At 45.4% G+C, this 19,330-nt stretch overlaps 1 protein-coding gene and 2 long non-coding RNA genes across 6 annotated transcripts in view; 1 reads left to right on the top strand and 2 right to left on the bottom strand.

The window, feature by feature from the left end:
- Window positions 1-1,179: 1,179 nt before the first annotated feature.
- LOC147752110 (uncharacterized) lies at window positions 1,180-11,160 on the bottom strand. Its single transcript, XR_015315013.1, has 2 exons — window positions 9,446-11,160; window positions 1,180-1,391 (listed from the first exon to the last, which is right to left on the bottom strand). It is a non-coding gene; the product is annotated as an uncharacterized LOC147752110 (long non-coding RNA).
- The window catches only part of LOC111270616 (dual specificity protein phosphatase CDC14C), a 61,284-nt gene continuing 47,802 nt past the window's right edge, over window positions 5,849-19,330 (top strand). For all 4 annotated transcript variants that reach the window (XM_022850931.2, XM_022850927.2, XM_022850926.2 and 1 more), the window contains exons 1-2: window positions 5,849-7,167; window positions 7,256-7,902. In XM_022850931.2, coding sequence (XP_022706666.1) covers window positions 7,845-7,902 — 58 coding nt within the window. In that variant the 5' untranslated portion in view covers window positions 5,849-7,167; window positions 7,256-7,844. The remainder of the gene's footprint in view (window positions 7,168-7,255; window positions 7,903-19,330) is intronic.
- On the bottom strand, window positions 14,803-17,717 carry LOC147752109 (uncharacterized). Its single transcript, XR_015315015.1, has 3 exons — window positions 17,598-17,717; window positions 16,038-16,133; window positions 14,803-15,395 (listed from the first exon to the last, which is right to left on the bottom strand). It is a non-coding gene; the product is annotated as an uncharacterized LOC147752109 (long non-coding RNA).

The raw sequence follows: 19,330 nt of genomic DNA, 5'->3' as shown, positions 1-19,330 counted from the left end.
ACTTGCATCTCCCGTTTTTCAAAACAGCCGGGACAGCCACCAGCAAATGAGTGAGTTGAATGAATAGGCACAATGTCACTACGCTTGCAGTCTATTGATTCTATCATCTAATGTGGAAACGAATATATTGTGAATTGAATGAATGCTACACGTCCTTAGAGCAAGAATAACACGCGGGCCGACCTGACAAACCTGGATCAATTAACTAATTCGTAAATTTAATTACACACCCTCACGAGAAGCTAGCTTACTGATTTCTTCTAAAAATTATCACTATATACATTGGCATTTACTATTGTGTTTGTTATGGCTTCATTACGACATGTGAACAAACCATTGCTTCCGTCATAGGACAATGACGGATTTTGCACTTTTACTCTTAAATTTCATAAACTAGCTCTGCCTGAATTAATTTTAGTTGAACTATATTAGGCGCCGGTGCATGTATTACTAGCACTTTCACATGCCTATACCAATAGTACGTCACTAGAAGAAAGAAGGACCAACTCTATCTGGGATCACAGTACACTTTCTCTCTAAATCCTAAGCATAAAAATATATAACAATTTAGTGCCGAGCGATCCGTTCGTAGGCTAAATAGCGCAGATTGTCAACAGGCTACAATAGCTGACACGTATAAAAGAGCTCTTCGAATTACCTGTAAAAGTCTAATTAACAAGTCGTATCCTAGATAACATTTGGGTCAGCGTTTGCCTCGTAGGGCATCTTTTCTTCTTTCCCAAAGCGATAGTGATCATATCAGGCTGTAATCTATCCTGCTATCATCACATCGTGCTGACGAGCTCAATTAGAGAAAGACACCAAACGCTAAAGCTGTAAGGCTTAACTTAATTAATCCTAGCTGAAATAGGTGTCCTCCATTCCAAGATTTCGAATTTAGGCGCCACAGTTCTTTAAGCCACGATATAGCCCCTGAGGACAGCGTCTACACACTACGATATGAACCGTCAAAGAAAAAAGTTGACAATTTTTTTGGGTGATATTTGTTTGAAATACGCCCAAGCTAACACCGAAGTGACATGTTTATATAGCGATTCATTAGCTGTTTTTACCGATTGTATTTACAACAGTCTGAGAAAAAAGTACACTTCTAGATGAATATCGGCGATTTTTTCATTGCATATAGACAATTAGAAATAACTATATAAGAAATTGCCATTTCATTATCCTACGGCAATGGACAAGCCACAAAACCAGGCATTGCGCCTTGGCCTGCTGTGCGTTTATTATTGTGCTTAGTTTATTTTATTTCATTTTTTTTAAATTATACCAATCGATGGAACGTAAAAAAGGTTATTCGATATTACGTCTGTTTTCTGTAGACGTATCCTTAATTCAGCAACAAAAGCCTCCCGATCCACCGTGCAAATCTGCAAAGACGCATTATGAAGAATCAGAAACGAAACAATAAATAGGACGTAGAACGTACGTTTGAGCCTTTAAAGACCTTTTAGTCTTGGTTTTCTTTGTCTATTTTTTTCTACTTCCTTTAGCAGCTACTAATGGAAAGGTACTATAGGCATGCATAGGGTTCAGTGCTTCCTAGAAATAGGTTGTGGTGTATCCGAGCATAGACAGATTTCGTTTCGTGCTAGCAGCCAGTGAGCCAGTCGTCCGTCTGATGGAACGGCTAACGATTAACCGGACACTAAGCTCAAAACATAGAAAGGCAATAGCAACTCAGAAAAGGTTACAGGTAAATTACGAAAACGGCCTTCTATTGTCCGATATTAGATAATGTTACCGCCCGAACGTGTTGTGGTCTTGGTAAGGCCAGGTTCAATACAGTATCTAACGAGGGACGACGGCGTAGCGCAGGTGATCTATTCATACACTACAAGCTTTGTATACTTTCTCTGCAGTAGATATTTCAGCAGATGGGCAGATCTCGGCACGAGAACCGCCGCTGACCTGGTGAAGACCGAGTGCAGTTTAATAGTGCATATATGAGTAACAGGACATCACTAAGAACGGCCGAAGTTTTCATTTGTTGGATGCAAAATTTTTGTTGGTTTCACAGTCCTAAAAATACAGGGTTTGAGACAGAATTTATTTGAACAAGATACGGAAAAGCACCGTCCTCGGTAAGGATCTAGTTGTTTTTAGTGACGTCTACTGGAGACAATTAAGCGGACTGATTTACGGGCTACTGTATAAATCAACAAAACAGCTACTAATAATATGCTTCCAGCAATGCAGTGATCAATACTGACATTGAACTGTACTTCGCTTTAATTGCCGTCAAATCCGTCTTAAAAAACACATAACATTGCCTCATTTTCCATTAAACTTTACCGATAACACCGGCTATTCTGAATCATCTAACACAGTAAGCTATGAGCCGAAAAAACCATTTCCCTTAAATGTACGCCCTTTTCCTTTCACCGACACAGCGTGGGCCTACCGTTACGGCCTGTATTCTCAGATCCCCACGACCTGAAGCGAAGGGCTGTTTTTTTCTGAGAGCACGTTGTTAAACAGTGGCGGTATCAGGAGAAAGGGCAGAGTACAGTCCCAATAATCCGATTTCTTACAGTGGGGTTAGGGAAGCTCAAGGTAGCTAGATTACAGAGGGGGGAAAACGCACTCCATTGGTTCAATCGCTCGCGACCAGTTACCAAGTGCTCTATTGGCTCTGGATCTGACCGACTGGTCTTTGCCTTTATTTCTGCCTCTACTCCTGTCAAGGCTAAGTCTGCTTGTGCGTTGAGAGAATCCTCGTGTGTCAACAAATTCGTATGCAAGCGTTTGCACATGTACTGTTTACCCCCGTCCTGAGCACCCCTTGTGCTGGTGGTGCGACTAGCAAACTGCTACGGACTAAGGTGACTATCCTAGCGACTACTGCCTAACTCTACGTAACTGTGCCGGGGATTAACCCTTGTCGGAACAAGAGTCCGCTTGTTTTGCACTGCGAATATCTGTCTGTCGAAAGTCCTGCTTATTCTCTCTTTCCTTTCTTGAACGAACTAAGCTTCATGAGAGTTCTGCAAACATCTGTGCAGAGCGCAGCAATGGTCTAGGTTAAAGCGGGCAGGCATGCGAGGTGGCAGGAAGCAGGCATGGATGTCGTATCGTATGCAAGGACTCCCGACCCTGTTATTCCCTGAGCTCCTACAAACTCGCACCTTTCACCATTCTCTGCCAGCCTGTTCTACTGTAGTTGAGCATCCCGGCGCACACCGCCATCAACTGCCCTCTCCGGACGTAAAGCTTGAAACATTTAATTCCCCTCTCCGCTACTGGGCGGGTTACTTTCACTGGCACCGGCAGCTGTGGAGTGGACCGGAGTCGCGCACGCCCAATACGGTCTGTCTGCCGCATGCGCCTGATTGTGGTGCGACAGGAGCCGCAGTCACCGCCGCCGCCGCCGCCGTTGACGACGACGTCGTCGTCATGCGAAATGGCGGCAGCCGGCAGCAGCAGCCAAGATCACCATATCATTGTCATCATCGTCGTAACCTCGTTGGTTGTAAGCCACGACTCCGACGATAACAACGGTGTCGGCGACTCTTCCTCTTCGTACTTCTTTTCCTTTCGCTGGGCCATAGATGCGGCCTGTATTGGGTTATGCTGCTGCTGCTAGTAGCACCGCCGCTGCCGTCGACGCTGTTATTGTTGTTGTTACTATCAAGCAAGCGAACTCCATGGAGTACTACTAGGCTTCCTTTCCGGCCAGCCTCCTCGTAGCTTTGTCGTCTGCCAAGAGTCTCTGGTGCTGCTATTTAATAGTATAGCTCGAGTCGGTGTTGTTTACTCGTTTGATAGTCCGGTGGCCTTCTACTCCATGGGCCTATTTCTCGAAAAGAAAAAGGGAGAAAGTACCAATAACAGGGCGTTGCTGCTCATAACTGGAGACGCGTTATTTAGTACAGCAAATAGTACAGTAGCTGGTACGTAGCCACTGCCGAGCCAGCTGTCGGTCTGCGAGCTCGCTCCGTTACACGCGGCAAGATGGGTTCCCTCCTCCTTCCTTCTTTATTCAGCCACACTCCTGTGACGCCGATGGCAAACCGACGGATGGACAGACGAACCAGTGAACGGCTGCGGTGCAGGCGGTTACTCGCAGTCCAGCATACACACACACGCTCAGGCAGACGATTGCCAGGTTCACATAGAGAAAGCACTTATACTCACACCAGCATACGCGCACAGGCTGATAGTAGCCGACAACGCCACCGCCATCGCCGTCGTCGTCGTCGTCGCAGCGCAGGCTCCTAGCGTAGTGGAGTCCATACCGTTGGCTGTGCTCCGCTTCGGTATCAGCGGTAGTCAGTGGTGGCTAGACAGCAGACCCGGCTAGACGCAGAAAAAATACAGCCAGCCAGCCACCCAGCTACCCAGACAAGGCAAAACAGGTTTCTGGCCACCGCAGCGGCTGTTAGATCGCACTGCCGCTCACAGTCACCGTCACATCGAAGACGACGACCACCTGCACCCACACCGCCAACAAAATTGGAATATTGACCGCCAGCGCAACCGATTGATCGACAACAAGCACCGATTGTCGAACGTCGTAACGTCTCCTGTGAGCTGCGGGCCGCGCGCCACGCGCACGGAGACTGTCGTGCACTGGTGCACTCCCCTCTCCATATTTCTCTTTGGGTGTCTGTGTGTGTGACTGTATCTGAGTGTGTGTGTGTGTGAGTGTGTGTGTGTGTCAGTGCGTGCGTGCATGTGTGTGTATGTGTAGCTAGAAGTGACCAACGAGAGATAAAGGAATAGAATAAAGCATTAAAAACTCTAGGGAAATAGTACGAGCGAATGCAGGAGAAACCGACTATACTAGAAAGTGATAGGAAGGAAGCTCCAGAAAGAAAGGGTTTTTTCTGTTTGTGGAATCGACTGACTGACCGGGACGTTTGCCATCCCTCAAAATGTTCTAAATTAGTCCTTAACGATGACCAGAAGAGCCGAGAAGAACAACGAACTTGACTGCCACCCGTACAATTCTGATCTGATACTGCGCATTGAGTAAACTAACTGAAACGTCGTTGGAAGCTAAATTGACACGGTTCTATTCAATTCCATGGGGCGTTTGGTCAGCTCTTGGTAACTTACAGCCCGACCGATGGTCGTGTGAACAAACAACAATCAAAAACAGTGATATTCTGCTTATTCCAACAGATATCAGATAGAAACAGAGGCATCGTTAACAGGGCTTCGCCTGCTACCGTCGCTGCTGCAGCGGGTGCCATTGCAGTTGCCCGGTTGGGGCAGAAGCGACGCTGTCATCTGGTGCCGCCTCGTGGGAGCCGCCATGTCGGTGTAGGTCTAGCCCCGTCTATGTTTATTTATACGCGCGGCGGTTATTGCCGCAGGAGTCTCCGGTACCAGCATGAACACCGGCTGTGCCACTCGTTCGAGAGATGATGACGCCATCGTGCAACTGCGACACCAGCCTGACGCGCGTCGACGACAACCGCGACTAGAGTGACCCCGTTAAGCCCACTACAGCGACGCCAGCGTGACCGCTCGTGCAAGAAATAGCATCATCAGAAGCACTGCCACCGTCAGCACCATCCACTAGAACTACAGAACTGCTGCGGATGTCAGGACGGTGACGACAACAAAAAAAAAAAGAAGCGGTAACTGGAATTGTCGCTGTTGTCGATCCATGACAACTATCACTACACAGTTCCCGCCTGCCTATTGCAGCCTTTGGAAGGGTCTACGGCCATTTCAACGATAGCAATAACTATCTGGGCTGATTCTACTGCCTGCGCACTTGAACGGGTGCCGCCGTGAACGCGGCTAGTGTTGTGACTATTGTCAGGCGAATATTATATCCTAGAGCAATGGACGAAAATCGGTATACGAGCCTCACTTAGCGCATTGGTTGTTGTTGTTTTTATTGTGAAGAACAGCGCCGCGGTACTTTATTTTTTTTTTGTTCGCCAATTGTCCCGCTCATCTTCGTTGTCGCCAAAGTTTCATTGCTGCCGGCGCTGTCGTTACTTCCTCCCTCGTTCTGGGGTGCTCTTCTCTCGCGCTGCCTTTCGAATTCTCCAGCACCACACGTATTAGTCGGTTGGAATTTGCCGTTGTCGCTCTCGTGGGCTTCATTGGGGCACCGTGTGGAGAGGAGAACTGGCGAAACTCCTGTGCGACTGGGACCGCCGCTCGAGCTGCTGCTGATCGTATGTATCTTGTGCTTCTGATTCGGACGCAGCTCATTGCCGCTGCTACGACCACTACCGCGGCGGTGGTTTCTGTGGCTCCGAGTTCGAGGCGCCGCTGCTGCTGCTGCTGCTGCTGCTGCTGTTGTTGCTGCTGCTGCTGCTGATGGTCGTCGCGGTGATGCTGAGAAGAGGAAAGTGCTGAGCAGCGGCGCCGGCGGCGGCGGCGGCGGCAGCAGCAGCACATCCACAGCGGAAGCAGCAAAAAAAGCAACAGCCATCAGAATTGTGACTGGAGAAAAAAGCAAAGTTGCGTCCGTTCATTTTCGAATCGAAGAGGGCCAGCACTCGCCTGGAGTTAGTTGCTGCAGATCGCTCCCAGCAGTATCAGTAGTGTGATCAGAGGCGCTGCTGCTGCCACTCTGATGAATATGGAGGCGGGTCAGTGAGTCGCGTTCGCCTCTGTTGTCACGATCGGTACGGTTTGGTGTTCTGCCCGCTAACACGCTGTGCTGATGCCCGCACCGGCTGCTGGACTTTCTATACCTTCTATTAGATCCATTGAGCCTGTCTCGTTAGAGCGAATAGCGTCGGTACAAGTTCTGCTGGTACTGCTCAGTGTTACAGCTGCTGCCTCTGTTACAGTATTGTATGTATTAGTAATCGTTTGGATTTGTCATCACCACAAAAACAGCCCGTGGATCGCGGTTCGTTACAGACGCCACAAGCAAGTGACCATCAGAATCGGCGACCGCGGCTTCGTCGTGAATATGACCACTGATCGTGTACCTCTATGTGTTTGCCATAGCTAATGATTTCCTTGAGGAGTACGATATAACAGTACGAGACTGTGGGGCGAGAAACGGAGCGGAGTCGAGCCCAGCCAAGGCAGGGGCATAACTTACTGCTGCTATCAGTAGCCGACGAATTCTCTCTTGCGTGGAAAAATGTCGCGGTCGTAGCGCCGTCAGTTTGCATAAGAATAAGCTAACTCAGGAATTGCTATACAAAAAATTGATCTACAAAGGTGAGCCAATAGGTGAGCTTCATTGTTACTGCACCTCGTTTCCTTAAGTTCGTACCCATTGAATGGCTGTGCCTTCTGATCCTTACAGTGGGCAGGTAGTGGGCAGCACAATCAGATGAAGTATACATCAACCGAAGTCGGAAAAGGCCATGCGTGATTGGATACGCGATGAAACTGTGAGAACTACGGCACATCTGTATTTTTCCTGCATCCGAGCGGCGGTCGCTGTTTGGAGCAGCGACTTCCAGCGGCAACTTCTAATCTGTTTGCCTTCTTGCGGACCCTCCAACAACTGGGCCTGTACTTCACCTTAGGTCAGAGTATCTGTGGTTTACGGTGCGTGAGCTGATACCCGAGGTTGTTCATGTTTATATATGTTATAGGTTCTTGGTGATGTGTTTTTTCCCTGATAAATGCGCTTGGTCGACTTGATACGACTCCGATTGGGTGTGTGAATCTTGTCACCAACACGCAGCAGCGTGTGTTAGCTGGAAGAACATCAACAATCACTTAGTAAGTCTTCTCTAGTGTCTGTGTGGGCAGATTGAGTGTCCATGGGATAGTAAATAGAACGCCTTTTTACGGGGGTAGACAACCCAGTGTTGTAGCCGTGGTAGGGTTCAGCACGTGAAACATTACCATAGTCAAACATTGGCCACTCTGCCACAAAACGAGAGATGGCGCTCGACGGTGTTGAACCTGACCAGATCGTACAGCTCGCCGAAATAGAGAAAGGTGAGTGACGAGCTAACCTGCATATATATATATGTATGTATAAGCGAAGAAAACTTCTTTCCTTGTCCTTTTTTTTTAGGTATACATCGTAGATAACCGGACAGAGTGGTTGGTTTGTCGAAATGCCTATATTACTTAGGTATTCATTCAATTTTGTGTAGACGTATGTTATTATATTTCTTTATTTTATGTGGGATTTCGAGTATACCTTCGTCTACCTATAGGAATGAACTGACGACAAGCCATTGTGAATTTAGACATGAACTGAATGCCCTGCTGCAATTTATACGCATCAAGAGCGGCTTCTACTACACTAGAGTATATCGCTAACGGATGAGGTCGAATTGTACAAGGTGCGAACAGGCCCCGCGTCAGCCAACAAGGGATTCGGTTGGCCAAGGAAAAAGCCATCGTATTAGGGGCGGGCAACAGAGCGCCCATGAGGGTCCTAAGACGCGGTTCTACTGCCCCACACACACGTGCCCAATAGAGGCAGATATTCTGCAAGCTGTGGTGGCAGCGCATCGCAGTGGATCGGGCGTTTACGACGTCATTCGCTAGCGAGTAGCAGAATCTGTTCTGGCAGTGGCAGCGTCAAAAGCAGTAACGGCAGCAGCTGTGGCATCAGTAGCAATATCCCACACAATAGTTGATAGACTGATTTGATCCTGCGTTACCTCCCAAGTCAGAGAACGATGGCGTATTTTTGATAGCTAGTAGAATGTGTATCGTAGATGCTGGACAGGTGCAGGAACAGGTATTTTTTTTTGTTTGATATCGTTGTTATATCTGTTCGTGTTGTTGCATCGACGGTACTTGGCCGTGCACACGTCCGCCAGCGCTTATGTGTAAACGGTGTATTTTTTGCGAGCATCTGTATACGACTCGGCTACATTGTCCAGCGTAACCCAGGTGGGCGTTACACAAAAAAGGTGAATCGAGGCCACTAATATGGAGTGGGGCGGTTGTCTGTATAATTGTGAAGATTAAAACGGTATTCGTTTTTTGATACAACGCATAAGTACACAGCCGCTGCTTTGTAACGCTAGTAGCAAATCTAAGTTGTTATTGATCGATCGAAGCACGATTACTATCTAATAATTAGTATGGTATGATATTACTAGTAGTTGGGTATTCCGATATGTTTCGGAAAACTGGAGTGTGTGTGCTTTATGTCGATAGGGTAGGGAAGCAACTGAGACTTAACAAATGTATTTCATAGCTTATGTGTGTACGGATGTAATTTCGACGTCGGCGTATATGCGGAGCATATCGCGCCGCAGCCGGCTGCCGTCAGACTCTGTGTGGGTACCGAGAGAAATGCTAGTAAGTTTGTCGTATGTTATACAACAGAATATTGTGCGGGTCATTGCACTAACGTGAATATATATATTTGGTAGACCAAGCTACTGACGTATCCGATACTGGTAAACTCTCATCTTTAAAGCATAGTGAGAACTTCGTGTTTCTAAAAAACTACCAAACAGTTTGGCATCAATGCACGGATCTTCACGAGAGAATCATGATCGTTATTTTTACTTACTTTGCCATCGTTCGTCATTTTCAGATTTCAAATATCGTGAAACGATTTGTCGACAGTACGTCCTTGCGTGCTACTTTTCTTTATTACAGTACGTTGGTCTTGAAGCGTCTTCGATTCTTGCCATTGGCAATGGCGGTGCAGCAGTGTTTGGTAGTTGCAACGATGGTAATTACGGAAGCGAATTAAAACTTGGCTCAGCTAATTTTACCTCGAAATGGTGTAAACTTGCATGTATTCTCGCTCGTTCATATAGATATGTTACAGTGGTGCAAACGTCATCCATGGAGAAGCTTGACATGTCTCACGGCAGCGGCGGTAATGGCGATCTGTTAGCCAGTATCGTCGCCGGAGTCTACGAAACCGCCGTCGCCATAGAGAACACGATGTTCCGTGTATGCACCTTATGTCTCTGTGTTACTTAATTCGTTCATTTTAGCTGACAGCTCCTCCGGGTTCCGTCGGCGGTCTACGTTGTCCATATATATTACAATGATGATACGACGATAAAGTGGGTCTAATTTGAGGTTAACTTGCCCATATACCTTTGTAGTTAGCAGGCAGTAGTTTGCGCTGCAGTAGTCCATTTAAATGTATGGTCCGCCTGCTCGTCCGTTCATTCTCTGCCGTGGAAGCGTTTGCTCTTGTTAGATGTTGAGCCACGCATATCTTATTGTGCAACAGCTACTGCGCGACCACCACTACGACTTATCGCGGTGAAAGCAGCAGCGGCGTTAGTCCCCACTAGGGCAAGCGATCTATTCAACGTCCGGAACGACACGTTGCAAACAAACGAGTGACACAACTTAGAACCAGTACGCTGGCCAGGGCCGTTTTCGAATATTCTACGCCATATGCCCAGTACAACCGGGCCTTCAGAGAACCCTGTCCGACCGTATGCGACTCTTCGGGCTGGTGCCGTTGTTGACTTTAGCCTAGCAGTTGGCTTTCTACGGCAAGAATGACATCGACCGACTCTGCACGCAGCATCAGTCACATTATTACGATCACGAGCAGCGACAAAAGCGACCGGTCCCATGCTCATTGATACTATCCACGTTGACGCCCGTACCGCCGCCAATGTACAATTCCAAATTGCAAGACGTATAACCTTGCTGACCGCCCACTTACTACCGCCTCCGAGGACGCTGCGGGAGCCACATCGTCAGTAACTTGGTCTTGACTGCATCTGTTCGTTTACGTGTATCTATGCTTTTGTTATGCGCTGGTGGCAAAGGGCCCACACGTCGGCTAACCAGCCGGCAAAGCTACTAGTGAATTGCCAATCAACATCAGCACTGGCACCAGCAACAACCGGTGTAGTCTGTATTGTCGCTACTGAACCATTGGCCTGAATGCTTTTTTCGATCATCATTCGTAGGTTAAAACTACTACCGACGCTCATATGCTGGTGATCACTACGCGCATACATGAAAAACTGGCCGCAGCGAAAGCAACGGCGTCAGAGACACCAACGACGGGAATAGCACAACGTTTCTAAGGACGCCATCGGCCGGACTTGAAACGGATACTTTGTCTTGACTTCAACTATACTACCACGTAAGACTTCTATGAGACGATCAACGTCAGCAAAGGCTGTAATAGTATAGAAGGATTGCGTATACAACGAACGCACAGGTGAGTGCAACCGTAAAAGCAGAGATAGACTTCGCTCTTTTAGCGAGACCCATTGGGCGGTCGACGGTTAACGTTTTCTGTTTTCATATATTATACATACACGTTGAGTATAAGCAATGTACTGTTGAGACTCTTTCGTGCGACGAACGTATACGCTGGCGACGCGATCGGGCACGCACGCCCGCCCGCCCGCCCGCCGCTCCCAAAGCCATACGGCGCCCAGTTACTGCTCCGTCTTGGCTGATCGCAGCGTTCGTTTTCATAAAGTAGTCCTCTGAGAGTAGCAACGAAGCACTCCTTACCCTTTTCTTTCCGTCACCGTACACGAAACATGTAAGGCCAACAAACTGACGGACAATCAACGAGACAGACGGATACAATGACGTGTTGATGACAACAACGGCGACACTAGCTGACCACGCGCATTCATCGTGCTGATTGTTTTGGCACCCGGCAGCAAGCTGCACATCTAAGCTGAAGTCATCGCATAGCAAATGGTCGATGTAAGCAAACAACTAAGGCAAGAGAGCTAGCAAAAGTTTCCGCTTTTATGACTGATAAATTCTTCTTTTGTACCACAACACCTGTTCTATCTTCATATGTAATCGTAGTGGTAACACTATTGTTATGTGCATCTGAAGCACTCGGCACAACTTTTCCGGAGCAGTCTGACCTGCCACCGGTGGTAAAACACCAATAGTATACGGAGCTAGGTTTGATGGTGAGAATCTTGGCTCTTCGAAATCATCTTCTGGCATTGTTTTGTCTCACTGTTTTTTGCAACTATGTAAGGCGATAGAAGAGAAAATGTAACTGAAGAAAAAATATATATATAAATAATAGACTGCCGGAGTGTGCTATCTGTATACTATGGAGATAGTAAGAAAACATAATGAACATATTTTTTTTACTCTACGCGACGGATATAACTTGAACACAGTTGTTCAACTGAAAAAGCCTGTATTCGTATACGTGAAATAGTAGTGCGGTAATTGCAGAAAGAATGACAAAGTAAATAATTAGTAATAACAAAAATTGGTTAAAGCGCCTGTTTGCTATTTATAAACAAGTCAAGTTGGGACAACATACCATCACAAGGTACTCCTGTTCTTTCAGTTGGAGCTCGAACAAAGAGAAAAAATTGGTGAAGGCAGATACATCTTTGATGAACTTTTCTTCGTATAGTCCTTCTGACACGCAGGACTTGGGAAACCTTGAAAAAATCTGATGCTAAGGTCACTCCCCCTTACCTTAGAAAGCAGGGTCTATGCTGTTGGTCCGCTAGTTCGTTCCGTGTTTCGAACTTAATATTCCAGCTTCCAGTTGTGGTGCTTTTTCAATCATCGGGCGTTTCTGACCCACCTTATTCGAGATGGTTATCCATACTGGTTTGTCATCAATGTGTGTTCAAAAGTTGGACTTATTTCTGTGACCAATTGTACCAACAAGTTGTCAGGCGCGCCATGTTAATACCGAAATGTTAATACTTACTTGGTGGTTGGCAACGACAACAGAAAAAATAGCTACAGATTTCGATACACAAATAAAATATACAGGCGTGTTAAATTTTAGTTATTTTACTATGGTAATCGTAGCATATGCATATAAAAATATGGAGTTTATTGTAAGTGGATTATCGTATCAAGTGGAGATGGGGCATCTGTAAAAGCGCACCGAGCTGATCGGTGTAATCAGACAACTGCAATCGGTGCATTCGCAGGTTTGTCACCAACCAGTATTACTATCCCACCATATGCCGACTGTCACCCCTCGCATGAAGGGCTTCGTCAGAAGCTGTGGCGAATCATCAGAACTAATATTTGGCAGATGACGGTAATGCCAGATTCAAGACGATTTTGTAAAAGAAAAACTTGCTTTTTCTGCACTGAAATATCTAAGCGATGTCGGCGGCTCCGAAACCACAAATGCATGTCCAACTTTGTGTTCAAAAATGATTGCGTTATTCGAATTTTCGCGTCATTGAAGAGCCATTGGTGATTCGCGTTTGTTTTGGTAAAATAGCGGGGCTTCTGCCACGAAATTTCGTAATATTCTGGTGCAGTATCGAGTCTTCCGATGAATACGTATATGCACTGAGCATTCTGCCATTTTTTCTGAACGGGACAACGAGCGTCCATTAGGTTTTGTAATATAAATGAAATCAACCGCATAGATACTCTATGAGCACTTGGATAAGTATTTGCTTTATCGTGTAAATCGTGTAAAATAAACGACCTATTCATTTTTGATCAAAGAGTTATGAAAATCGAGACGAATAGTTGATTTTTGATCGTCAAATATGTACATTGGCCGCAGACAAGGTGAAGTAAATGAATTCGATAAACATCATATTTTGAAGTATGTAGTTCTCAATTGTTTTGAACTTATAGGATTTTGTTAAGTTATTTTATTTTATTTTGTTATTAAAGTATTACCGTCGTTTCGTGTGACTAACGCGTACTGTATTCTCTTAACTCGACCAAAAGATCAAAACTCCGACCCTTGACGCTTACATAACTGTGTCATACACTATTACCAGTATAACTATCTATACTGATAGCTATCTAGTTATGCTGAGCGTGACCTATAGAGGAACATCCGTGCCGGCTATGCTTGGCCGAGTTTTTGCACTGCCTAGCGATTGGATCGATAGGCTAGGTACAAGCACTCGACCTCAACTAGCTAGTACAACTTATCTGTGTGGGAGAAGTCGTTGTAATGGTGGTACGAACTAGTCCATGGATGGTAAATTGATTTTAGCCGAAAATCCGATGCCTTTTTGACGTTTAGCAAGACGTTTGTGGCCGAAAACTTACTTTTCTATTCGACCAATTTGTTCGCGCTAATAAGTATGCCGCCGGTTGTCGAACAGAATATACCACGACAATCGAATAGAATACTGAAAGTATCGTCTTATAAGTCGAAAATCGTCACGGTAGCTGGGTCGAGTATTGAAGACCACCGATATTCGGTTATATTAGATTTTGTTAACAATCGAGCTGAAACGCTACCGTCCTTAAAAACCCTTTGATACTTCAGGAAGCGAGTTCCTTCCCTTCACCGCATGGGAGGCTGGTCACGAATACTGTATAAGTCGCGCGATTTGCGACGACATTATTCTTTCTTGCTCCGTTGATACCGTCTTTGACACACTCATAAACACGCAAGATCTCTAGATTCTCTAGTGGTCAAGTGCCTGACTTGCACAGTTAGTGCAGGCATCGTTAGAGATTATCTTAGACTGTTTTCCCGCTCCTGCCGCAAAGCCGTGGTTTGCAAGCAGTATCAACAACGGGCTGTCAGTTTCTGTTGATCGAGGTAATCAATGAGACAGAATGGTGTAGAGGTACAATCTGTCACTCACCGCACGCGGCGTTACTTGCACTCATTTAATGGGTCGTATCTGTAAACAAAATTGAGAAGCAGACGATATTTTTTCGCATGCATTGTTCTCGCATTAATTCGAATTTCGGTGCTGTACTAACAGCTGTACGTCAATGGCTGTGCGTGTTACTTATTCGAAACTGTTTGTATTTGCTAGCAAACAAATCGCATAATGTATTATCGCTGCACGATGGTAATTTAGTAGAATCGTTGGTTTTCGTTGATGTAACGCATCTTCTACTCCAGAATAACTTTATTTTAAGAATTTAAAATTTAGAATAATAGTACGAGTGGTCAAATTTTTGTGACGTGAACACGTCTATTGATATCTATGGGCGTGTGGCATGGTTCGGGTTCGAAACTGCACTTAGATACAGATTGGGTCGTGCTGCGTTGCGTTTGCTAGCGTCAGCCGTTTCGAGAACTGCCCAATTACAGTGATACTGGCGGACGTAAAATTTCACAGAGTGCAAGCTGTGAAGGCGATAGTACTAGCAGTAACTGTAGCTGTTGGTGTAATAGACAATAGCGCCATTATCTCTAAGTGACAATCGAATATTTTGTTATTTCTGACCGTTTGTTTGGTCGCTTGGTTCCACCGGTGGCAACGGCAATGCCTGCTGCTACTCTACAATGGCTTGAATGTTGCTGTGATGATTGAATGAAGAGATGCCGTCTACGGATAATTGCGTTGTCTTGTTTGTCCACACGTATGATAGCCTCCGGGAGTCGTTCGATGATGGGTTGAACAACATACGCTCAAGGGGCACGCTACTTGACCACATATTAATACGATTGCCCTACCATAGGCAGTGCAAATTGTCGCTGATGATGACTGTGACGCTGGCAGCGGTAGTCGCGTCGGCGGTCCGGCACCGGAGCCACTGAGGGCAGCCAGAAAAACGTAAGAACGCTTCTCTTTTCCTCGTTGCTAAACATCAATTGTTATTTAGTCAGGTGTGTAATCGAATTTCGCGCGATTTCCGTTCGAGAACAGCGACACGCGACTGATTTACTTGTGAGCGTAGTGAGCACACGTTAGTAACGGGCGGCGGTCGTGCGACTGTGCCTGTTCATGTGTGTGACTTCACATCATAACGACTACCCCGGGCTAACGCAGGTGAGGTACGCGTAATTGTGATCGCTAAGCTTAGCTGGCGCTTCAAAATTAACCGACATCGGATACGGGCTGATATAACTAGATGATATGGCACACTTGTCACAATCTGAAGAATCTATCAAAGAGTCTACACTGGAAGAAGGTTCCGCCTACTAAACCTTTTACTTTTGTTCAAAATGACAAGGCAGGGTTATGAAGGAGATTAACTATCTAGCAATAAGGAAACTTAGTATACAGCATATGAAATTTACAACTGTTATTGATATTTAAGCAGAGCATCGTCTCGTGCTCTTTCTGTGGCTCACGTAACAATGTACCGTGTGTGCCACTTTGCAATACGAGAAAACACAAACGAGAACTCATATCGGTACAAATGAGAACAAATTACCCAAAAACCAGCGAGGCCACGTGTTATTGTGTCCACCATTTAATGTTTATAATGTTATAATTTACCATTCATTTGTACGTTATGTTTACGCATCGCTAATCGACGCTTAAACAAACTGTTTCCATAGCTCCGGCTGCATCACGGCTGAATGATTCTGTTTTCTGAAAAGCAAAACAATGTTTGTACACGCTTGTCAAATATGATTAAGGCATGTCGATAAAGCTATCTAGTGGAATATAATTTTGGGAAACTACGGACAACGATTAGCCAGGTCCATGCTAAAGGTTGTGCTCACATGGATCCGGAGATAATTCCTGCAACAAAAAATCATTTAGAGAAAACTCATCATGTTCGCGAACGAAGTTCCAACGAACGCCTTAACACTTATCCGTAGGCAAAAGCAGATAGAAAACTTAACGTAGTAGGCCGTAACTTTCATTTTGAAGGGAGCCACTGGAAACAGGCAATATCGCTGGTGGAGACCGGCAAACGCGAACCACCCAATGGTCAAGGCGAAAGCGAAGACAAAGATATGAAATATGACAAATAAGATTTTAATCATCCTTTCCCCCAAATCTCGCAGTCGGACCATTGATCAGGACGACGATAAGGATAGACGACATCACCGGCCACCCTATCATGACATGTGTACGTATCCACAAGCACGTACGGACGAACGTTCAGACAACGAACGTACGTATGTGTATTATTGGAGTGTCATTTTTGTCTGATATTGCATTTGGCGTATCGACTGCAGTACCAACTCGTGCTCGATCGAGCGCCAGTTACCGCTATTTCTACTACAGCTGCTGGCTGTTTAGTTGTTTCTGTTGTTCCAGCGCGCGTGATGGTATGCGCGAGCCTATGGCGATATTGTTGCCCCATGACCGACGTTAGTGCAAGGTCGCCGGCGGCAGCCGTGGTTTCCTGCTGCTATAGTATGTGCTAGGTTTTCTGGCATGTCAGTTTAGCTCGGCTCAGCCTAGCCATGATGGTTCGTCCAACTGCCTTACCGTAGTATGTTGACCAGTTAAGCCAGTGCTAGGTAAACAGATTCGCAGACGAACGCTTGCCAGATCCCTGAATGGTACACGACCCTTTGGAAACTATGGGGAAAGCGTATGATTATATCAGCGTGTTTGGTGGCAGCTGCTGGTTCTTTATATTTCTCGGCCCCTGCTTCTTCTGAGCGCTTCCTGTTTGTCCTTAAGTCGCTACTGTGGACGAGTGGTTGTCGTTCTTTTTTTCGCCCAGCTTTTCATTTGTTCGTCCTGCTCGTCTGCTAATTGTCACGCTCTTGGATTTCTTTTATTTGGAAACCTCAGTTCGAAGGGATATTGGTACCTGTAGAGGTTGTTGTGAAGGCTGTTTGTTTACTGCGATTCTGTTCGTCTTCGCATAAAGTCTACAATATAGTATAGTGTAGAAGCTAAAAACACGTTTAGGAACGATCGAAACAGAGACCAAATCCGTTGAAGTAGTTTTAGACGATATTTTGACGGGAAAACTTCTATGCTATTAGATCCGAGTAGCGGTAAATCGTTTTGCTACTTCTAGGAAATGTTGGATATCGGCCAATTATTTTTTATGGCTTAATACTATGTAAGAATACATAACATACTAACGTTGAACGTTTTTAACGGCCTTATTCACAGCGCGAATTTCGAACTTCGTTTTTGTTCAGTCAATTATCATTTGGATGACGGTAGCGATAACTTACTTTCAATTATAAACGTGTGCCGATAATAAAGGTAGATTTAAATAAACAAATATCTGCGAGTCATGAAACACACATACATTTAATAACCAAAATAGCTACAGATACAACTGAAACCTAGTAAATCTGGAATGTATTGAGAACCTAAAATGACAAGCATTGATTCAGCTGAATAAGCATCAGTCTAAAACAGAACCAAAGCCACGTCTAGCAACTTGAGCAAAAGTTTACATAGGCAAACAGTCGATTTATACATTTTTGCACATATATGAAGAAGGCATCCTGTATTCCTCATCAGCTCAACGAATCTCAAAGCCATCATGGTGAAATGTGGCGCACTAAATGGCCGACTGACAAGCCAACTAAGTGCTGAAGTGGACTGAACCTCAATGTAAGCTGTGGGCAACATGGGCGTCAAATTATACTGAGGGACGACCTTCAGCTTATAGAAGTCTTTTACCATTGAACGCATATGTAGATTTTTAAACATCTATCAACTGCTATAGACAGCGAATCTCTCTACAAACTTCCTCTACCTTCTCTAAGCTTTTACTACCGTGTCAAGCACTTAGCAGAATCTAGGCGCTACAAGCTTCTGGTTATCTTCTTGGAGCTGCTGGCCTTACTTTCTCGGAACCGACCTCCCAGCGTCGATCTTGGGAAAGTTCGAAAATCCTATGAATGAAGAATTATCAAATAACCAATGACTGCTTACCTGCTATGGACTGAGGAAGTACGTCAGCACACTTACGCGAAGCAGATGCCGCTTTTCGCAAAAAACCGAATTCCCAATAGCCTCGTCGTAAATAAATATGCATTGCAGATATGACGCCAGTTATATAGGCATCGTTCAGAATTGCAAAAGGCGCGGCCTTCGTGTCTTTGCCAGCATCGTACGATCAGGGGCGGACGAGGTCAAGGTCCTGCAAGCAGAGGTGTGAGGTAACCTAAACTCAAGTTTAGCAGCGAGCGTTAATTTTGATAGGTTTGGAAGAGCTATAAATTCTCTTTAAACGAGGTCGAACGAACGAACAAAAAAGAAGCCCCGTTGACCGGGTGCGATGGCAATGCGGCTGCCTGCTGATGCCTTGGGTTGAATTCGCTGATGGGGGAAGTATGAATAGATAGTGTATCATGTGTGTTACAGATCATTGTCAAGCGACATTCTGAGGTCCATGAATTTCAATGAAAAACGCTATAGAAAGATAAAATGCAACCGACGATTCTATGAGAAAACCAACAAGTTCTAAGTAGTGCTAAGGTAGGCGCTGTCATACCGCCGCACGTATTATCATAAATATCACTCACTACAAGGCATACCTACCTATAGAGATAATTAATACGCATTGCCTATTCTGTAGTTTATGATATGGTAGCGATAATCGTTTTTAAGACTATCTTAAGTGGCCAAAAGCCGACGCAAAATATACGTCACGTACAAGGGTATGGATCTGAATAACAGGGATAAAAAGATGGTGCGCTCTCATTTGCAAACCCACCCTTTTCGCTATTAATATAATTGTTACAATTATTGTTATTATTATTTCATGTTGTATACACAATCGAGGCTGATTGGACCAAAAACCTCTTTTATATATACATATATATATATACGAAAAATCGTTGTCCGTGTCGACGATT

This window comes from Varroa jacobsoni, unplaced genomic scaffold (assembly GCF_002532875.2).
Source record: "Varroa jacobsoni isolate VJ856 unplaced genomic scaffold, vjacob_1.0 contig00015, whole genome shotgun sequence".
NCBI lineage: Eukaryota > Metazoa > Arthropoda > Arachnida > Mesostigmata > Varroidae > Varroa > Varroa jacobsoni.
Note: the sequence above shows the minus strand (reverse complement) of the source record. Positions and strands in the feature narration are given on the sequence as shown.